Genomic DNA, 18,242 nt, shown 5'->3' on the forward strand with positions numbered 1-18,242 from the left:
CAAGTACTGGGGGCTCCACTTCTGATCCAGCCCCCTGCTGGTGTGCTTGGAAAGGCTAGGGAAGATGGCTCAAGTGTTTGCACCTCTGCATCTACATGGGAGACCTGGAAGAAGCTCCTGGCTTCTGCCTGGCCCAGTGCTGCTCATTGTAGTCCTTTAGGGGAGTGAACCAGTGAATAGAGCTTTTTCTCTCTTGCCTGCCTGTGCCTTTCAAATAAAATCACTAAAAAAAAAAGGGGGGGGGGGTGGAATACAAAAGAGAGAAAAAAAAAAAAAACAAGTCTAGTGACTGAGAATTCATCCTGAAACTTGTGCACCCACAAGCGCTTCCTTGAACTTGTTCAAACACCTTTCACTCAACAAGACTTAGAAAGTCAGTGGATGAGTGGTCAACTCCAAGTCTGCATTCTCTCAGGATTCTCTTCGCCAGCTCCAAACTACAGGCAGAAGAAGCAAGGCGCCCATTACTCTTCAAGCACAGGTGCCAATTACTGCAGCATTCCAAAAGAGCCCTCTCAGGACTTCGTAACTCAGAACTTGAACTCAGCTCAATCCAAACACAGGGTGAGGGACAGGAATCAGAAATGACTGAGCTTTTCAAAGATCCACAAAAACTTTCGCTCAGTAATTTACCTTGGCTTAAGACAACTCCATGACATCAACATCTGAAGCTAGGCCATTAGGAGGGGTCTTTCAAAAACTCATAGAAAATGTGTATTATAAAAAAAAATTTTAAACATGTAATCCATGCACTAAAATAAACATCTTGAAATTCCATTTTCATCAACTTTTGGAAGCCCTCCTTGTACCTTCAAAATACGGACATGTCCAGCATTGCCATTTAAATGGGAATAGTACTTCACAGGAGGCTGTGCCAACTGGTAAAGATCTATTCTCTGATTTCATGCCAGGAGATCCTCTTCTGGAATTGCTGCCCCTTTATAAGCAACACTGGTCTCCACCTAGCCTGCACCATCCCTGGACCTCAGGTTCCCTACCTAGAAATTCCCAAGTTGCTTCCAATGATTCTGAGCTACAAAACCGTTGCACAGACAGCAAGGAACACCACTTCACAGATGCAACAGACACCACTCGAAATGGAGATGTCAGCACTGCTCTGGCCAACATCTAAAGCCCTCCATGCCACTGCCACGCAAAAGAAAACCTTTTCCCCTCTGTTGTTAAATGCCAAAGGAAGCTGTGCTGTCACGATGCTAATTTCAGTTCTTACTCAAGCTTCTTGGTCCTATTTCTCTTAACTGTAAAAACTGGGAAGACATGCGAATCATCTCAACCCTTGATGCCTCAGAATTTCTTCTACTCACCATTAGGGTTGTTCTGAAAATTATTCATCTAGCACCCTGCTCCCCACAAAAATCTGTATTTTCAAAAATAAATGGCAAAAAAAAAGCCAGCTACTAAAATCCCTATTCTAGGATTAAACTAAAACATGAATGTGTAAAACATCTGGGTACACCCTTGAACATGGTGGATCTTCTAGGACTGAGAAAATGGTCTGATAAACTTGTGTCATCTTAGGGATATGCCACAGTAGGTTAAGCCTCAGCTTGCAGTGCTGGCATCCCATATGGCTGCTAGTTCAAGTCCTAGCTGCTCCATTTCTGATTCAGCTCCATGCTAATGTGCCTGGAAAAGCAGCAAAAGATGGCCCAAGTGCTTGGACCCCTGCACCCATGTGGCAAACCTAGAAGAAGTTCCAGGCTCCTGGCTTCAGATCGACCCAGCTCTGGCCATTGTGGCCATTTGGGGAATGAACCAGTGAATGGAAAATTTTGCTCTCACTGCATCCCTCCTTCTTTCTCTGTAAACCTGCCACTCAGGTAAAAATAAACTTTTTTTTAAGCTATATTATCTCAGAATCATTGATTGGATCCATTGTCTTACAACATTATTTATCTCTGTAACCACTGGGGAGTTAAGAATAAAAAATGAAGCACAATAACCATCCTAAGACTCTCTCCCCACGGAGTTTGTATTTAATACATACTCAACCTGTATCAGCATGGCCAGGTTCAAGGCTCTGTTTCTGGCTCCTGACTCCAGCTTCCCATTAATCCAGACCCTAAGAGCAGCAGTGATGGCTCCAGCAGCTGGGTCCTTGCCACCCACAGGGATGACCCAGATTGCATTCCTGGCTGCTGCCTTCAGCCCTGGCCCAGCCCCAGCTTTCCTCCCCACCCTGTATCCTGCCCCTCACTTGGGGGGGGGGGTAAACCAGTGCAAGGGAGCACATGCTTGCTCCCCCACCACCTTAAATTTCAGACTTAATAAACAAAGCAAAAATAAAACCACCAACTCCCAAGTCCTCCTTAAAAGCATTCTGAAGCAGCTCTGCAACGGAATTAATGAAGAGCTCATGCTCCTGGACACTACCTCATCTTGCAGTTTGCCAGCCGCCAGCCGGGCCTTCTCCACCTCAAGGCTTTTCTCCTTGAGTTGTCTCTGCATCTCAGCCAGCTCCCTGCGGTTCTTCTCCTTGTAATCATCCAGCTGGTTCTGCAGCTCCAATGTGGATGTGCGTGATGCCTCCATGATGTCAGCCATCTGCAAGAAGCGACAGGTCCAGGTCTGGTCCCATCAGAGCGGCAGCAGCACCTGGCCCTGGAGCTCAAAACCCAGCCCTGGGGTCAGACCTTTGCTGTATCCTGTCCCCACTCCAGGTATGTAACCTCTCTGAGCTTCAGCTGCATCTTTATAGCAAATACTGAAATCACTGTATTTGCCATTGCAAGGAATAGATTAGAGCCTTTTTGCATCCCTGGCTGAGTGTCTTGGGGCAGAGGTGGGCAGAGCATCCAGGCCTAGGCTTTCATATCTATGGACAAGACAGACAGGTGCAAAGACACATGGCTTCCGATGGAGGAACCCTGGCTGTATGTGCACTTCATCACCTGTGCAGAGGTGATGTGAGAGCCCAGAATCCAGATAGCACAGGGGTTCCCTTTTGCCAGATCACTTCTTCTACCTCTGGAGTTCTCCACCGAACCACAGAGTTGCCTTGGAGGTTCTGTGAAGCCCTGATCTATGTGTGCTTAGCCAGGTTCAAGGTTGCCCCAGCTCTCATCAGACTCCGCAGGGCAGTGGGTCCAATGGGTTCCAACAGAGGTGCCACCCTGCTCATGCCTCCTGCCCTCACCTCCTTCTGCAACTTCTCGATGGTCTTGTCGAGGTGCCATCGCTCGGCCTCCATGTCGTTCTTCAGTCTTCTTAACTGCTCCTTCTGCTCCACCTCGTCTTTCAGCTTCTCAGACAGCTGCTTCTGCTCCTGGCTGGTTTGACTCAGGTTTCTCTGCAAAGAGTGGAGACATGGCAGTTATACACCTACCAGGCCAATCGCAGGAACAGATGGCAGAAGGAATTTTACAACCATATCACCAAGGCATCAAATCTGTGGCAATGAGGGAAAAAGAGCAGAGTGAAAAGAGGCACAAGATGGGGTTGTTTTTTTTTTTTTTTAAGATTTATTTATTTTATTGGAAAGGCAGATGTACAGAGAGGAAGAGACAGAGAGGAAGAACTTCCGCCCGATGATTCACTCCCCAAGTGACCGCAACGGCCAGTGCTGTGCTGATCCGAAGCCAGGAGCCAGCAACTTCTTTCTTGGTCTCCCACACAGGTGCAGGGTCCCAAGGCTTTGGGCCGTCCTTGACTACTCTCCCAGGCCAAAAGCAGGGAGCTGGATGGAAAGTGGAGCTACCAGGATTAGAACTGGCGCCCATATGGGATCCTGGCACGTTTAAGGCGAGGACCTTAACCGCTACTCTATTGTGCCGGGCCCAGGGTTGGTTCTAAAATCAGACATCAAAATGAAAAGTGACTTAATGGAAAACACTGGCAGGAATGAAGAGGTAGAAGAAGGGGTCCACAAGCACAGCAAGTGGCCGCTCACGGTGAGAGTTCACAACAGTGTCCAAAATCTTGAGGTTTGAAGCTCGCATTGTGCTGCAGCACATAAAGCCACCGCCTGCTGTTCCACTTCTGATCTAGCCCCCTGCTAATGGCCTGGACAACAGCCCAAGGTAGACCATCTGTTTAGAATCCTGTCACCCATTAGGATACCCTGATAAAGCTCTTGACTTCGGCGTGGCCCAGGGCTGGCTGTTGCTGCCATCTGGGGAGTGAACCAATGGATGGAAGATCTCTTGCTCTCTGTAACTCTCACTTTGAAATAAAGAATACATCTAAAACAAATTTGCATGATCACAAGCATGCTCTAAAATTTAGGTCAAGTTTTAGAGCTGACAAACCTTAACCTATCTGACAAGTATATCCTGTGACAATCAGCATTGCACCTAATATTCTGGTATTTATTCTTGAGGCAGATGGTTCTTACACTTTGAACAGTTAAGCATGCATCTGTAAGCAAAGACTGTGCTGTCCTTTGATCCAGAAGTCCACTTGGAAGGAAGCAGTACCATGGACTGTAGTCAAATGTATGCAAACAATTTGGAAATCACAGGTTGTTGAACTTGATGGACCAAAGGTTAAATGGAAGAGATCCTAGACAGACAAGTACGTATGGGTGCTTAGTGGATTGGCAGATACCAGTACTTACTATAAAACACAACCATTTTGGATGCAAATTTCCCCTGGTGCCCCTAAAGCTCTTACTGCAAAGTTGCAAAGACACTTGTCTTTTATGTGAACAACACTCAGCTCCTAAACAAAACCCTAAAAAATGTTTCAGCAAGATAATGATGGCTTCTTTAAACTTTTTTGAACATAACTATTTCTTCATCCCTTTATTTCAGGAGCAAAGAAGCTGAAACAAAGACAGTTCCCATCCACTGCCTCACTCACTCCCCAGCCCCCCACCTCCCTATATCTGCAACTTCCAGGATCAGGCTAGGCCACAACTGGAAGCCAGAAACTCAATATGAGGACAGCAGGAAGCCATCCCTACTGATGCCCAAAGTACACATTAGCTGGGTGCTGAAACTGGGACCTTGATCTCAGGGACTCCATGTGGGATGTGGGCATCATAACAGCAATGCCAAATGTCTGCCCCTAGGGTGGTTTCTGTAAATGGCCAAGTATTAGGGTCAGAGGCATAAGAATAGCAAGAAGGGGCACAGCCAAGAACAAAGGAACCTAATCCAAACAGATTGGATCATCTAGAAACTGTTTTCAGATGCTGAAAGGTGAATTTGGTCGGCACAGCAATTGCTTGAAGCCTTCCTGGACTTGTGTCCCTGTGGTGGCTGCATAAGAACAATGATTTATTTTTGTACAACAGTTCACATTTAGAAGCTGCTGTCAATATACAGGAATTCTTCCATCCTGAGAACACTCTCCCAAATCATTCTGCATTCTCCTGGTTTGCACAGGATAGGACCAGCTCTGCTCAAGCAACCACATGATACTGAGTTCAAAAACTACCCAGAGGCCTTCCAGTCCTTGGGCTCTGACAGGCTGCTGCTCTGTGAGCAACAGCCAACACAGCTGGGCTGCTGAAGTTAACAACTGCAGGGAACCGAGGTTAACAAGAGCATTCGGGGAAAGGACACTGGCAAAAGAAAGATAAGCAGAATTTATCTTCTTAAGGTAAGTAAACATCTTTTGCTGGTTTCCCAGGTGCATTCGCCGGGAGCAGCCTCAAAAGTGGAGCAGCTGGGATTTGAACCGGCACCCAGATGGGATGCCAGTGTTTCAGGATGGGGCTTAATCTGCTACACCCTATTGTTGGCCCCAGGTTCATGTATCTGCGACTCAGCCTTTACTGAGAGCCACTGGAGACACCACAGTTACAGCCACTACAGCCTACTCCCAATCATATGCTACTGAGAAGAACATTTTTTTTCTAAGTTATTTAAAAAATATTTTCCATGTCCTTGCTGGAAAATCAAAAAGTAGATGTTGCAATTAGGTTTGTTCATGGTGGGTATGTCTCATTGGGCAAGGCTGACCATGAAGTGCGTGATAAAAATTCAGTGGTTGAAAATGATCTGAGGTTTTCCTACACCGGAAGGATATGATTAGTAAGAGCAAGAGACTACGGTCTTAAAATGCAGAATATAGCCTTTTCTGATAAAATCAAAACTTTCTGGAGTGGGAGGGCCACAGATAGACATTTGCAACCTTTCCTTGAACCAGCACCATGGCGTAATAGGCTGAGCCTCCACCTGCAATACTGGCATCCCATATGGGTGCTGGTTTGTATCCCAGCTGTTCCACTTCCAATCAGGAAGGCAGTGGAGGATAGTTCAAGTCCTTGGGCCCCTGTACTCATGTGGAAGACCAGAAAAAGCACTTTACTTTCGATTATCAGCTCTGGCTATTACAACCATTTGGAGACTGAACCAGCAGATGGAAGACCTGTCTCTACTTCTCTCTGTAGCTCTGCCTTTCAAATAATAAAAATATTTTTTTAAGAAAAAAGAAACTTCCCTTAGCTAATTCTAATATATCCTGTGGTGTAGGAATGCTATTCCGAATATTCAATAGTTATTCCAGTAAATAACTACTGAGAAAATAGGTCCCAAAAGCATGTGAAAAGAAACAAACATAGCAACTCCATTTTCAACACTGACAATATAAGCCCAGTAGCCATTAATAGTGGGACCAAAAACTGAGAGATGTTCTCACAATGGAGAATCTAACACATCAAGTTGGTGGATGGATCGTGAGGGGCTTAGAGCTTAGAGACCATGATCCCTCAGTGGATGCATAGCCTTCTGCCGCATCACTAACCTGGCCCCAAAGATCTATGTTAGCAATGGCCAAAGCTGCAAGTGGCTGTGGGCTCAAAAGAAAGGGTGGTTTCATCCAAAGGAAGTTAGTCATCCTAGAGCCCTGGCCACACAGTGGAAGCACTAGGACTTTCCCCGCTACTGTGTCAGGACACGGAGGTCCAAAAGGGAGGAGGAGATTGTGGCTTGAACTGGGGTTCCTTCAGAAAAAGTCTCTATTCCCACCCCTCTAGCTGCAGAAGCCACTTGGAAATCCTTGCCTCTCCCTGAATGCAGTTCAAAAAAACACTGCCTGAACCTGCAGCAGTGCCCTGAGCCAAGGCTTAGGGGTCAGGCAAGCCAAGAATGGCCATCGGCAAGCCTTTGGTACAGCCGTGAAGATGCCAGATGGGAGCTGCCTAGGTTTAATACCTAGTAATGCTTCCAATTCTACCTTCCTGCTAGTGTGAACCCAGTGGGGAGGGGGGCAACTGTAGGTGATGGCTCAAGAAATTGAGGGACCCTGATCGAATTCCAGGCTCCTTATGCCAGCTGTGGAAGGAATCACAGTGGCTCCTTGGTCTATCTGCCTATCAAATCAAAAAGAAAAAAAAATATTCAGGAATGGTATCGTTGTGACCCTATAGTGCTTTCATAGGAAACCAAATGCAAATTGATCAGGTTCTTCAGCCTGGGACAGAATCCTGAGAGGCTCCAAGAGTTCTGCCCAGTGCTGGGCATGGATATGGCGTGTCCCCATTGAAGACAAATATTGCTCCTCTCTTTCAGCCTCTTGCTAGCTCATAAATTTGAACCATACACACTGAAAGCTGGGTTGGGCAACAGTAGCTGTCACAAGACTTAAATAACAGCATAATGAAATTGCCATCTACAAAACCAACCCAACAGCTGTAACAAAGACTTAAGGACAGGGGCCATCACTGCGACATTGTGGGTTAAGCCAATGTCTGCAGCACCACATCCCTTGTGGGTACCAGTGCAACTCCTACTTGGTCCACTTCCTTTACAGGTATGTGGCAATGTGCCTGGGAGAACAGTAAAAGATGGCCCAAGTACTTGGGCCCCTGTATCCACGTCAGAGACTTGGACGAAGTTCCTAGCTCATGGCTTCCCCCTCGCTCAGCTCTGGCTACTGCAGCCATTTGGGGAGTGACACAGTGCATAGAAGATTTCTCTCTCAGCTTCTGTGTCTCCTTCTCTGTAACTCTGTCTTTCAAATAGATAAAATATTTTTTAAAAGAAAAAAAAAAGGAGAAAATGCAAAGTGGAGGCAGTCAGATACTAGGTTGGGGAATAGGGGAAGGGGAGGAGACACAACAAAACACCACCAGAGTTCTACTTGATGTAAAAGTAAGTTCTTTGTCCAAAGGTGAGGGCAGTCCTGGGTTGACCTGGAAGAATTCCCCTCCTCTACACTTAAGAAGATGAGTCTTTGCTTAAAGGAAAGCTGCAATGAGGAATTCACAAACCAGAATCCAACTCAGCTCTTCATACAGCGAATGTGCTTCTCCCCACCTACCCCTACCTGCAGGTGGGCTCTTCAACAACCTTTGGACAACTGTCCAAGACCCCACCTCCCAAGTCCTCAGAACTTCATGTGAGGAAGCTCGAGCACTGGTTCTCTTAGTGTGATCCAGGACACAGTTGGGTCCCACTGAGATCACCGAGCAAGATCAAGTGAGAATTCCAGGTCAGGCCTGGGACAGGAATGAACTTCAGGAAAATGGGATTTTCAAAGAGCCTCCTGGCTTTGAACAGTGATGGCTATCTAGCTTCATGGAGATGACTTTCTCCTGTCCCTCTGATCCGTGTCTGGAAAGACTGCACTCCATGGAGTACATCTGCCCAGAGCAGAAGGAAAATTGGGCTGACTCACACCCTGGGGACCAATCCCGCTGGCCTTTTCATACATTCTGTATTTTAGCTTTGGAAAGTTGTCAAACCCTTGCATGTTGTAAAGCAGCCTTCTCAACCTTGGCACCCCTGGTAATTCTTAGTGGTGGGCTGTCCTGTGCTTTGTAGGATGGTTAGTAGTAACCCCAGCCCCCACTTTCTAGAAGCTGTTAGCACCTGTCTGGTGTGATAGCCACCCAAGTCTCCAGACATTTCCCAATGCACCCACCACATATGCACACACTCAGATAATTAGAAACTGCCAGTGTGGATGGATGGTGACCAGCCCTGAGTGGCAATTAAAGGTGGAAGGACAGGGATCTCCACTTGTCCCTCTGCTTTTGATTCCTTGGGCTTCCTTTATGAAGGAGTGCAGCCAGCAGCCCGCAGTGTTTACCTGAGCTTCCATGAGTTCATCCTCCAGGGCCCTTCTGGCTGATGTTGCTTCTTTTTCCTCCTTTCTGGCATGCATGAGGGCCTCTTCTAACTGCCGCACTTGTCCCTGCAGTGAGAACACTGGCTTAGCAGGAGTTTAGACGTGTGCCATGCCTATGCAGCCAACTCTGTGGAGTGAAACTGATACAGTAGACAGCCATGGACACAGCAGGGCCAGGGTAACAACCCATCTGTCGTGGGACCAAGGTGACACACAACAGCTGTATGCTTGGATGCATGCCTGCCTTTGCATTTCCAATTCTTAGCAAAGAGTGAACATCTAAATTATCTGGTGTGATTTTTTTTCTTCCCCCAGAAAACACACATCTCCAGCCTGACCCTTGGGGATTCAGAAGCTCCAGGCACTGACTGAATCTGGACACACACACACAGGTTTTCAAAGTTGAACAGCTGCTGCTAAAGGGTTTGCCCTCTTTCATTGTCAGCTGACCATTTTTTATGGCATCTGTTGTCACTCTTGTTTCTAGATTCCCACTTCTAAAGTTCTAGCAACTTGGATAATGGGCTTGCTAAAACCGCTGCAACTCCAGAGACATCAACCAAACATGAACAAAGAATAAGCAGTTTTGAGTGACAGCGGGCCTGGTGGAGATGGGAAGGCAACCCTCACAAGTGTTAGAAGTTTTCTGCAAAACTTCTAAAGAGTTGACCAGGTCTGCTATCAGGGTGGGTGAAGCCTCACATATCTACACACACACATCTCCAACCCTGCCCCAGGCCTCCCATTCATAGCATTCCTAGAAGGGGAGAACAAATGGCACCAAGAGACAATCTACTCACAATTGCCCTGTTCCTTCTTACTCACCTATGACCAGGCAGCCCTTGCCCACTGCTGAAAGAACTCACCCGAGAAAGAGAATCTCACCTCGGATTTCTTGAGCGCATCCTTCGCCTTGGCTTCATCGCTTTTGAGGTCCTCGACATGCCTCTGAAGTTGGGCCACCCTCCGCTCCAGCTCTGCAATCTTTCCTTGCAGCTTTTCATTCTCCTCCTTCAGCAGCTTCTCGCGCAGTTCAGCCCCCACCTGGTTCTGCTCCGAGGCACTGCTCCGATGGGCCAGCACTTCAACATTCTATTCAAAACATGAAACCATAACAGAGGTCAATGGGTCACCCCCTAGCTGTGAGAATGACTGATGCTTATGAAATACCTGTGGCATTTCAGGCACTGGCCAACACCTGTAGGCCAAACCACCCCACCACGTGCTTTTAAAGAGAAGTGCCAAGGCAAGCACTGGGACATAATGAGTAAAACCACCACGTGCCACTCTGGAATCCCATAGGGCCACCAGTTTGTATCCTGGATGCTCAGTTTCCAATGCATCTCCCTGCTAAAGGCCTGGGAAAGCAGCAGAGGATGGACCAAGTCTTTGGAATCCTGATTATCTACAGACGGAGCTCCAGGATCCTGTTTTCAGCCTGGACTAGCCCTGGCCATTGTGGCCATCTGGGGAATGTCTGTCTCTAATTCTTTCAGATAAATAAATGCTTTTAAAGAAATGATGTGCTTTGCGAACACACTGACACCCATTTTGCTGAGTGTCTCTGATGGCTTTCAAGTATTGCTAGCAGCACTGAGAGGTTGTAACAGGGGCCAAAAACCATGCTGTCGACTCAAGGCTATCACACTCTAGGTAGAAAACTCTGCCTTCCAATCCTTGCGAGTCCTTTGCATGAGGTTTAAACCTTTTAATGACTCCAAGAGGTAGGTGCTGCTCTTGCCATCATCTTAAAGAGATGGAGACTAAGCACCTTGCCCAAGATCACTCAGGAGAAACTGCATTCAAACAATCCACATTTCAGCCCCTTTGTTTCTGATGGGTTCACGTCCGTGCCTCCTCTACACACCCCTACAGATGGGTCAGGACCCTTCACAGAAACTCTTGACAAGGGACAGATTTTGTGTACAGGCTCTTAAGGCCCATGAGAAAACAGAAATGGGAAAATGGAAATTAATTTGCTTCTCCAGGGCTGGCCCAATGGCTTAATTAACTAATCCTCCCCCTGCAAGTAACAGCATCCCATATGGATGCCAGTTTGTGTCTCACCTGCTCACTTTCCTTTCAGCTCCCCGCCCGTGGCCTGCGAAAGCAATAGAGGATGGCCCAAAGCCTTGGGATCCTGCATCCACATGGGAGACCCAGAAGAGGCTCCTGGCTCCTGGTTTTGGATCGGCTTGGCTCCAGCCATTTGGGGAGTGAACCAAAGGACGGAAGATCTTTCTGTCTCTCCTTCTGTCTGTAAATCTGCTTATCCAATTAAAAAAATCTTGAAAAAAATTGCCTCTCTTCCAGTGCATAGTGCAAGTTCCAACACAATCATTTGAAAGTGAACGTGTGCTGCCCACAATTTCCAACAACAGAGAATAGCAACAACAACAGAGTGACACTACATGGTTCCTGTACAGCATTCCATCTCATCCTCCATTTTCCCCACTGTTACAAAGATGTCAATGTCAGCAAATCTCATGCTCCTGAAACACTGCAGATGCCTGCAAGGAAAGAAAGACTCAGGGAGGGCAAGACATTTTAGGAAGCTCGTGTGAAGGCCCACATGGGAGAGTGGTCTGCTACAATTGCTTGCTTGCATAGCAGTTTGGAAGGACCTTTAAATCTTTTTAACAGTATTGTAAAGTGTCTTATTCTGAATTTAATCAATTAGAGAGCTTCAGGACCCAAAGCCATCTTTTCCCAACCCAAATGTTTAATTCAGTATATCTGAGAAATCACATCAGAGACAAAGCAACTGAGTGACAATGAGGTTAGTTGACACTGCCCAGAGAAAACTAAGGTGACAGGCAGTAGGAATTTATTAGGACTATTTGGATAACCTCTCCTAATGAAACCACCAAGAGAATGCATCACAAGGATGAACAGAGAAGAAATAAAAGTGTAGCTCAAATATTGATGAGGGATCCGAAAAATTCAATCATTGGTCACACCAAAGAGAGAGAGCATCTAGATGGCCTATTCCCAAGTCTCCCATAAAACAGAATATTCAATTATTAAGATAGGAGGGTATTGATAGAAGGGTAGACATATAATTCAGTGAAATAGAACTGGGAATCCAGAAATAAACCCACACATTCATGGACAACTGACTTACAACAGAGTTTAATATTGACTCAATAAGAAGAGCATAGTGTTCAACAATGGTGCTGGGGTAACTGGAAAGGACAGTTAGACCCCTCTTCCTTACAGCACACACAGCAATGAACTCAACTGTATCCTAGACCTCACTGTAAAAGCTCAAACTATAAAACTACCAAGAAAGATGTTTACAAGCATGGTTGACAAAAGAATAGGTAAATTAGACTTCTTCTAAAATGAAACTTTTTGTGCTACAAATGATACTACTAAAAAGATAGAAAAAGTGTGTTTGGGGAGAGGACTTGGCATTGTGGCATAATGGGTAAGAACACCACCTGTCACATAGGCATCCCAGGTCAGGACTCCTTCATGTTCCAGCTGTTCCACTTCTGATGCTGCTCCCTGCAGGTGGCCTGGGAAAAGCAGTGGAAGACAGCCCAAGTGTTTGGGCCCCCGTACTCATATGGGAAACTTGGATGCAACTCCTGCCTTGAGCCTGGCTCTTTCCTGCCTACTGTAGCCATCTGAGGAGTAAACTAGAAATGAAAGATCACCCCCCTTCTGCTTCTCTCTAATTCTTTCAAATAAGCAGTTTTTAAGTGAAAACTATCTATACAATAAGAGAAAATACTTTCAAATAAACATCTGCTGAAAGACTGACACTCAAGCTACATAAAATTCTTCAAAGATAAAAGATAACCCCTGGTGTGCTCGCTTTGGCAGCACATATACTAAATTTGGAACGATACAGAGAAGATTAGCATGGCCCCTACGCAAGGATGACACGCAAATTTGTGAAGAGTTCCATATTTTTGAGCATGCCCCACATCTGGGACCTGGGGTGGGTGGGAAACTGGGTGGGGCTTCTCCCTCAATATCCCCCTTTACCTCAGACACATGAAGGAAACAATATGGAAATAATGTCTTACCCACTTTCCTATAGCCCTTGAACCTTTTTACTCTAACTATGTAAAGATTGTCAAAAATAAAAAAAAAAAGAACCAACCCCGGGCCCGGCGCAATAGCATAGCAGTTAAAGTCCTCGCCTTAAACGTGCCAGGATCCCATATGGGCACCGGTTCTAATCCTGGTAGCTCCACTTCCCATCCAGCTCCCTGCTTGTGGCCTGGGAGAGTAGTCGAGGATGGCCCAAAGCCTTGGGACCCTGCACCCGCATGGGAAACCAAGAAAGAAGTTGCTAGCTCCTGGCTTCAGATCAGCACAGGATCAGCCGTTGCGGTCACTTGGGGAGTGAATCACTGGATGAAAGTTCTTTCTCCCTCTCTCTCTCTCTCTCTCTCTCTCTGTACATCTGCCTTTCCAATTAAAAAAAAAAAAGATAACCCTTTTAAAAACAGGCAAAAGATGACATTAGACACCTTCTGCTCCCCAAAAATATAAATCCCAAAAGTACATGAAAAGATGTCTAATATTAGAGAAAGAAAAATGAAAACTACATGAAGCGTTCTAGGGATTGACACTCAGTAGGATAAGCCACTACTTGAGATGCCGACATTGCAAAAGAGTGGCAACTGAGTCCTCACTCCTCCAGTTCTGTGGGAGATCTGGAGAGAGTTCCTGGCTCCTGGGTTAGCCTGGCCCAGTCTTGGCTACTGTTGCCATTTGGAGTAGGAACAAGTGGATGAAAGTTCTTTCTCATTCTCCTCATCCTCATTCCCTTTTTTTCTTTCCCTAACTCTCCTCTCTCCTTCCTTTCCCCTCTTCCCCTTTGTGTCATGCTGCCTTTCAAATGAATAATTTATCTTTTAAAAAAAGCTACATGAGGTAGCACAGTCATTGTAGAAGACAGTATAGAAGTTTGTTAAAAAAAAAAAAAGTAAAATTAGAACTATCATATGATCCAACAATTCCACTACTGGGCAGTCAAATCACTCAATTAAATGACTGAACTGTAACATACAAGAGATGAACTGTGTATTATGTAGATTGTACCTTAATATAACTGTTCTTAAAAAGGATAAACAAACGCAAGGGAGAGCTGGCAGTCAGAGCAGCAATGGAGGTGATGATGCATTCTCTCCAGTCACCTTGGACTTAGCTATGTGTTTGAGAGAGAACAGGGGGCTTTTTGGTAAAGCAAAGACCACCCAGGCTAGTATGGCACATATGGCGCTGACATCCCATATATGGGCACTGGTTTGAGTCCCGGCTGCTTCACTTAGGATCCCGCTCCCTGCTAATGTGCCTGCTAATGGCCTGGGAAAGCAGTGATGGCTGGCCCAAAACCTTGGGCCCCTGTACCTGCACAGGAGACCCAAAAGAAGCTCTTGGCTCCTAGCTTTGGATCAGCCCAGTTCTAGCCTTGCGAGCATTTGGGGAGTGAAACAGTGGGTAGAAGACGTCTCTCTCCACGTCTCTCCCGCTCCCTATAACTCCCTAAAGTTTAAAACAAACAAACAACAACAAAAACCACATCTTTGTTCAAGGGAACTGGAACTGTATTTTGAAGTTCAGAGTTTGGTATGTGAGCCTGTGGCTCCACTTACAGCTGTCAAGGGTTCACTCCACTCCCAGCCCTCACAGTGCCAAGTACAAGTTTAGGGCAACTTGCAGAGTTGAGATACTTAGACCTGTTCTGATTATTTGTTTTCTGTCTTCACTGTGTTGCCATCACATTATTCTTATAAATATTTGAACATAAGTCTCTGTTAGTCAATCTCTGCAGAAACCAATCCGATTCCCATCCCCTGCCCACCTACAGCTCACTATTTAATAAAAAGTCCTAGAACAAGCAAGCTTCCTTCTGCAGCCATCTTCCATCTAATAAAATACAGATCACATCTCTTTGTTCAAGGCAAGAACACGTTGAATATCTCTTCTCTGAAATGCTGAGGACAAGTGCTTCCAATTTGGAAATACTGGCATAGACTACCAGTTAAATGCCCCTAATCCAAAACTCCAAATTCCAAAACGTTCCAACTTTCAGATTTTAGATTTTTGGATTATGGATGCACAACCTGTGCTCCATACAAATTCCTCTTCAAGACCATGCAGGGAAGAAAGCTGGCAGAAGACTTCCCAACTCTGACCTACTTTGATCTGCACATCATCTCTTCCAAATGCCTAAGTCTGCTAGCAAAACCACTCCAAGACCAGGGCTGCTGGAGTTCTACTCAGGAGGGGGTCATGGGGGACAGGCTGCTAGCCAGAGAAGCTGCTGGTGCTATTCCTGTGATTCATCCACGTCCTCTGTGTCTAAACAATGTTAGAGAGGATGTGCCATTGGAAGTGCAATCAGCAAGCACACAGATCTAACCATGCATTTAGCTGTAACATGCTGCCCACATTTAGTTTTTAAAGGATTATATGGATTTTCTTTTGCTTTTTTATTTTTCAAAAGGCACAGCAACAGATCTCCCATGCAAAAATTCGCACCCTGCACGCTCGCAGGAGCTGGGATTGAATCAGACTGAAGCCAGAAATTTAATCCACATCTCCCACATGGGTGCAAGGGACCCAAGCACCTGAGCCATCACCCATTACTTTGCAGCGTCTGGACTAGGAAGTGGAAGTGGGGATCAAATCCAGATACTCCAGTAAGTGTTCAGGCATCCCAAGCATTCTTAACCACTAAGCCAAATGCCCTTCCCAGCCTTGAATATTTTAACTACTACTCACACATGCAAGGAGTCAATCCAACTCTAAAAGTGGCAAACATAACAGGAAGTCACCAACACATTGTTTTGTCCAAACTGGATGATTATTAAAACTTGGACTATGATATTTTTTGCCCCCCTCACCTATCAAGCGTCCAAGGTCGAAGGTATGTTAACACAATGTGTGAGTGGAATGAGCAAAGAGGGAGACTCCTCCATTGTTGGTAACGTTGGAAATGAGTATGAGTTTCTGCAAGGTGTTTTAGTAGTATTTAAAACACTGACCATGGCATTCCCTTTAACCAAGCAACTTCCCTTCTAGCAAATGACACTACAATGTGCCAAAAATGACATGTAAATTAGATTATTAATGGCAGCACTGTCATAACGAAAGATTGCAAGTAAATGCTAATTCTTTGGAGAGTAGTTACATCTGTTTAAAGGTACCCTGTGCAATGGGGGGGTGGGAGAAGAAAGTGCACAGGAAGAAAGGGACAGAATAGTACACCTGCAGAAGAGAAGCACAGGGAGGGATAAACACACACTGAGTTGACTGCACAAAACATTGGTTAACACTGTCTATGAAGAAGAGAATTAGGCTATGCAACAAAGGGGAAGAGTTCTCCATCTCAGACCCTCCCGTTGTTTTAAAGTTTTGAACCACAGAGATTCAACATGTATCAACATTTTTTAAATCATCTACATTTTCTATGAAAAGGCTGACCGACAATCGCCACAGGCACCTGGTAGACAATGCACCCTCTCAGCCACATTCTCACCCCCGGAAACCCTCTCGAGCCTCTTCACAGATACTTGTGGACCATGAAACACAGTGGAGCCGGAGCCCCAGCAGCAGCTGTGCAAACAGAGTGGGGTGCCAGTTCTCCCACACTGCTCTCTGGAGTTAGGCAATTCCACCCCCAGCACACATAGCTGCAGGAGTGGGGAAAAGCCCAGATCCCCACGTGTTGCAGTTCCCTGGGTGCTTCTCCAGCATTCCTACCCCAGCCACCCTAAGGTGAAGATGTCCAGGGCGCAGTGACGAGAGGAAGCCAAAACACAGGGAAAAAATCCTTTCAGCACTCACGTTTTTCTCTGTTGAGAGCACTTACATTTTCAATATGATATCTTAACACTTCATTCTACTTCATGTCTCTGTTTTCTATGGTTTCTTTGCTCTTAGTATTGAAGGAAGAGGTAACACTTGGACCCTGGGACATTGCCAAGCATTCCCATCCAAAGAGCTCAGTCTGAGTATCAGACAAACCATTGCAGCAAATGGAATCCTCATTGATTGATTGATTATCACAAAGACAGAGAGGAGGAGAGAAAGAGAGGAAGATCTTCCATCCATTGATTCACTCCCCAAGCTCCGCAACGACCAGAGCTGCACCGATCCAAAGCCAGGAACCAGGAGCCTCCTCCAGGTCTCCCACATGGATACAGGGATACCAAAGCTCTGAGCTGTCCTCGACTGCTTTCCCAGGCCACAAGCAGGGAGCTGGATGGGAAGCAAGGCCACCGGGATTAGAACCGGCGCCCATATGGGATCCTGGCAGATGCAAGACAAGGACTTTAGTTGCTGAGCTACAGCACCAGGCCCAGAATTCTCATTTGTACTTCTAACACTGCATGTCTAACAGTAGGGAATAGGGAATGAGTAATCTTCACCTGATCTGACTCGATGCAGCCTAGGCCTTTTGCTGGGACCTTCCTGGCTGTTTCAGCCTTGTTTCCTTATCTGGTGCCCCAACATCAAAAAAGTTAGATGAGAATGCAGCTCTTGCAATAAACATTGTTGTGATTACTAGGTCAACTAAACCCCCATCTGTTTCCCTAAAATGCACAAGGACTTCATATTTACCTAACCTCAGGTCCAAACCATCACACTTGGCTTCAGGTCACGATGTGAAATTTTTTTTTTTTTTTTTTTAACCAACTAGATAACTCAAGTCTAGACTTCTCAAAAGGCTCATCCTGATTTTCTGACAGACTTTCCGGTATAGCTACACAACACAAAGACGACGACCCCTGTGTGATTTCAAGGACGGGTTTCTCGGTTGGCTAATTCATTAAAAATTCAGCTCCATTTCCTAATCAAAGGTAAACAGATGACAATGAAGGAAAAAATATTTCCCCTCAACCAGGCAAACAGCATGTCTTAATATGCTGAACTGCTAAAAATTGACTCCTTTAAAAATAGTTGACTTTTAACCAATTACCTATTTAAAAGAAGGCAGGGAGGGAAATGCAATTTTATCACATCCATAAACTCCATCTTTTCCAGCCCCATACTGCCATTCATTGCAAATCAAAACCCGCTTATAAGCTAGCAAGTGAATGCCCACCTAGAGCTAGAGAAAACTTTTATTCATGATAAGCACCAAACTTGCAAATAGCATCATGAAAGGCCACATCTGAGCATTCTGTCTGGTGCAACAGGCTCTGTGTAGGACCCCAGAACTGACCCCGTGGACA

General features: G+C 45.8%; 1 protein-coding gene and 1 non-coding gene across 2 annotated transcripts in view; one reads left to right on the forward strand and one right to left on the reverse strand.

The window, feature by feature from the left end:
• Positions 1-18,242, reverse strand: part of CGNL1 (cingulin like 1) — a 155,764-nt gene that overhangs the window by 13,640 nt on the left and 123,882 nt on the right. Inside the window, exons 9-12 of the mRNA XM_058665791.1 lie at positions 9,925-10,131; positions 9,001-9,105; positions 3,158-3,310; positions 2,395-2,565 (exon numbers count right to left, since the gene is read on the reverse strand). Of these exons, the coding sequence (XP_058521774.1) occupies positions 2,395-2,565; positions 3,158-3,310; positions 9,001-9,105; positions 9,925-10,131 (636 nt within the window). The remainder of the gene's footprint in view (positions 1-2,394; positions 2,566-3,157; positions 3,311-9,000; positions 9,106-9,924; positions 10,132-18,242) is intronic.
• Positions 12,855-12,961, forward strand: LOC118759264 (U6 spliceosomal RNA). The gene has a single exon (XR_004996068.2). It is a non-coding gene; the product is annotated as a U6 spliceosomal RNA (small nuclear RNA).

This window comes from Ochotona princeps, chromosome 6 (assembly GCF_030435755.1).
Source record: "Ochotona princeps isolate mOchPri1 chromosome 6, mOchPri1.hap1, whole genome shotgun sequence".
Taxonomy (NCBI): Eukaryota; Metazoa; Chordata; class Mammalia; order Lagomorpha; family Ochotonidae; genus Ochotona; species Ochotona princeps.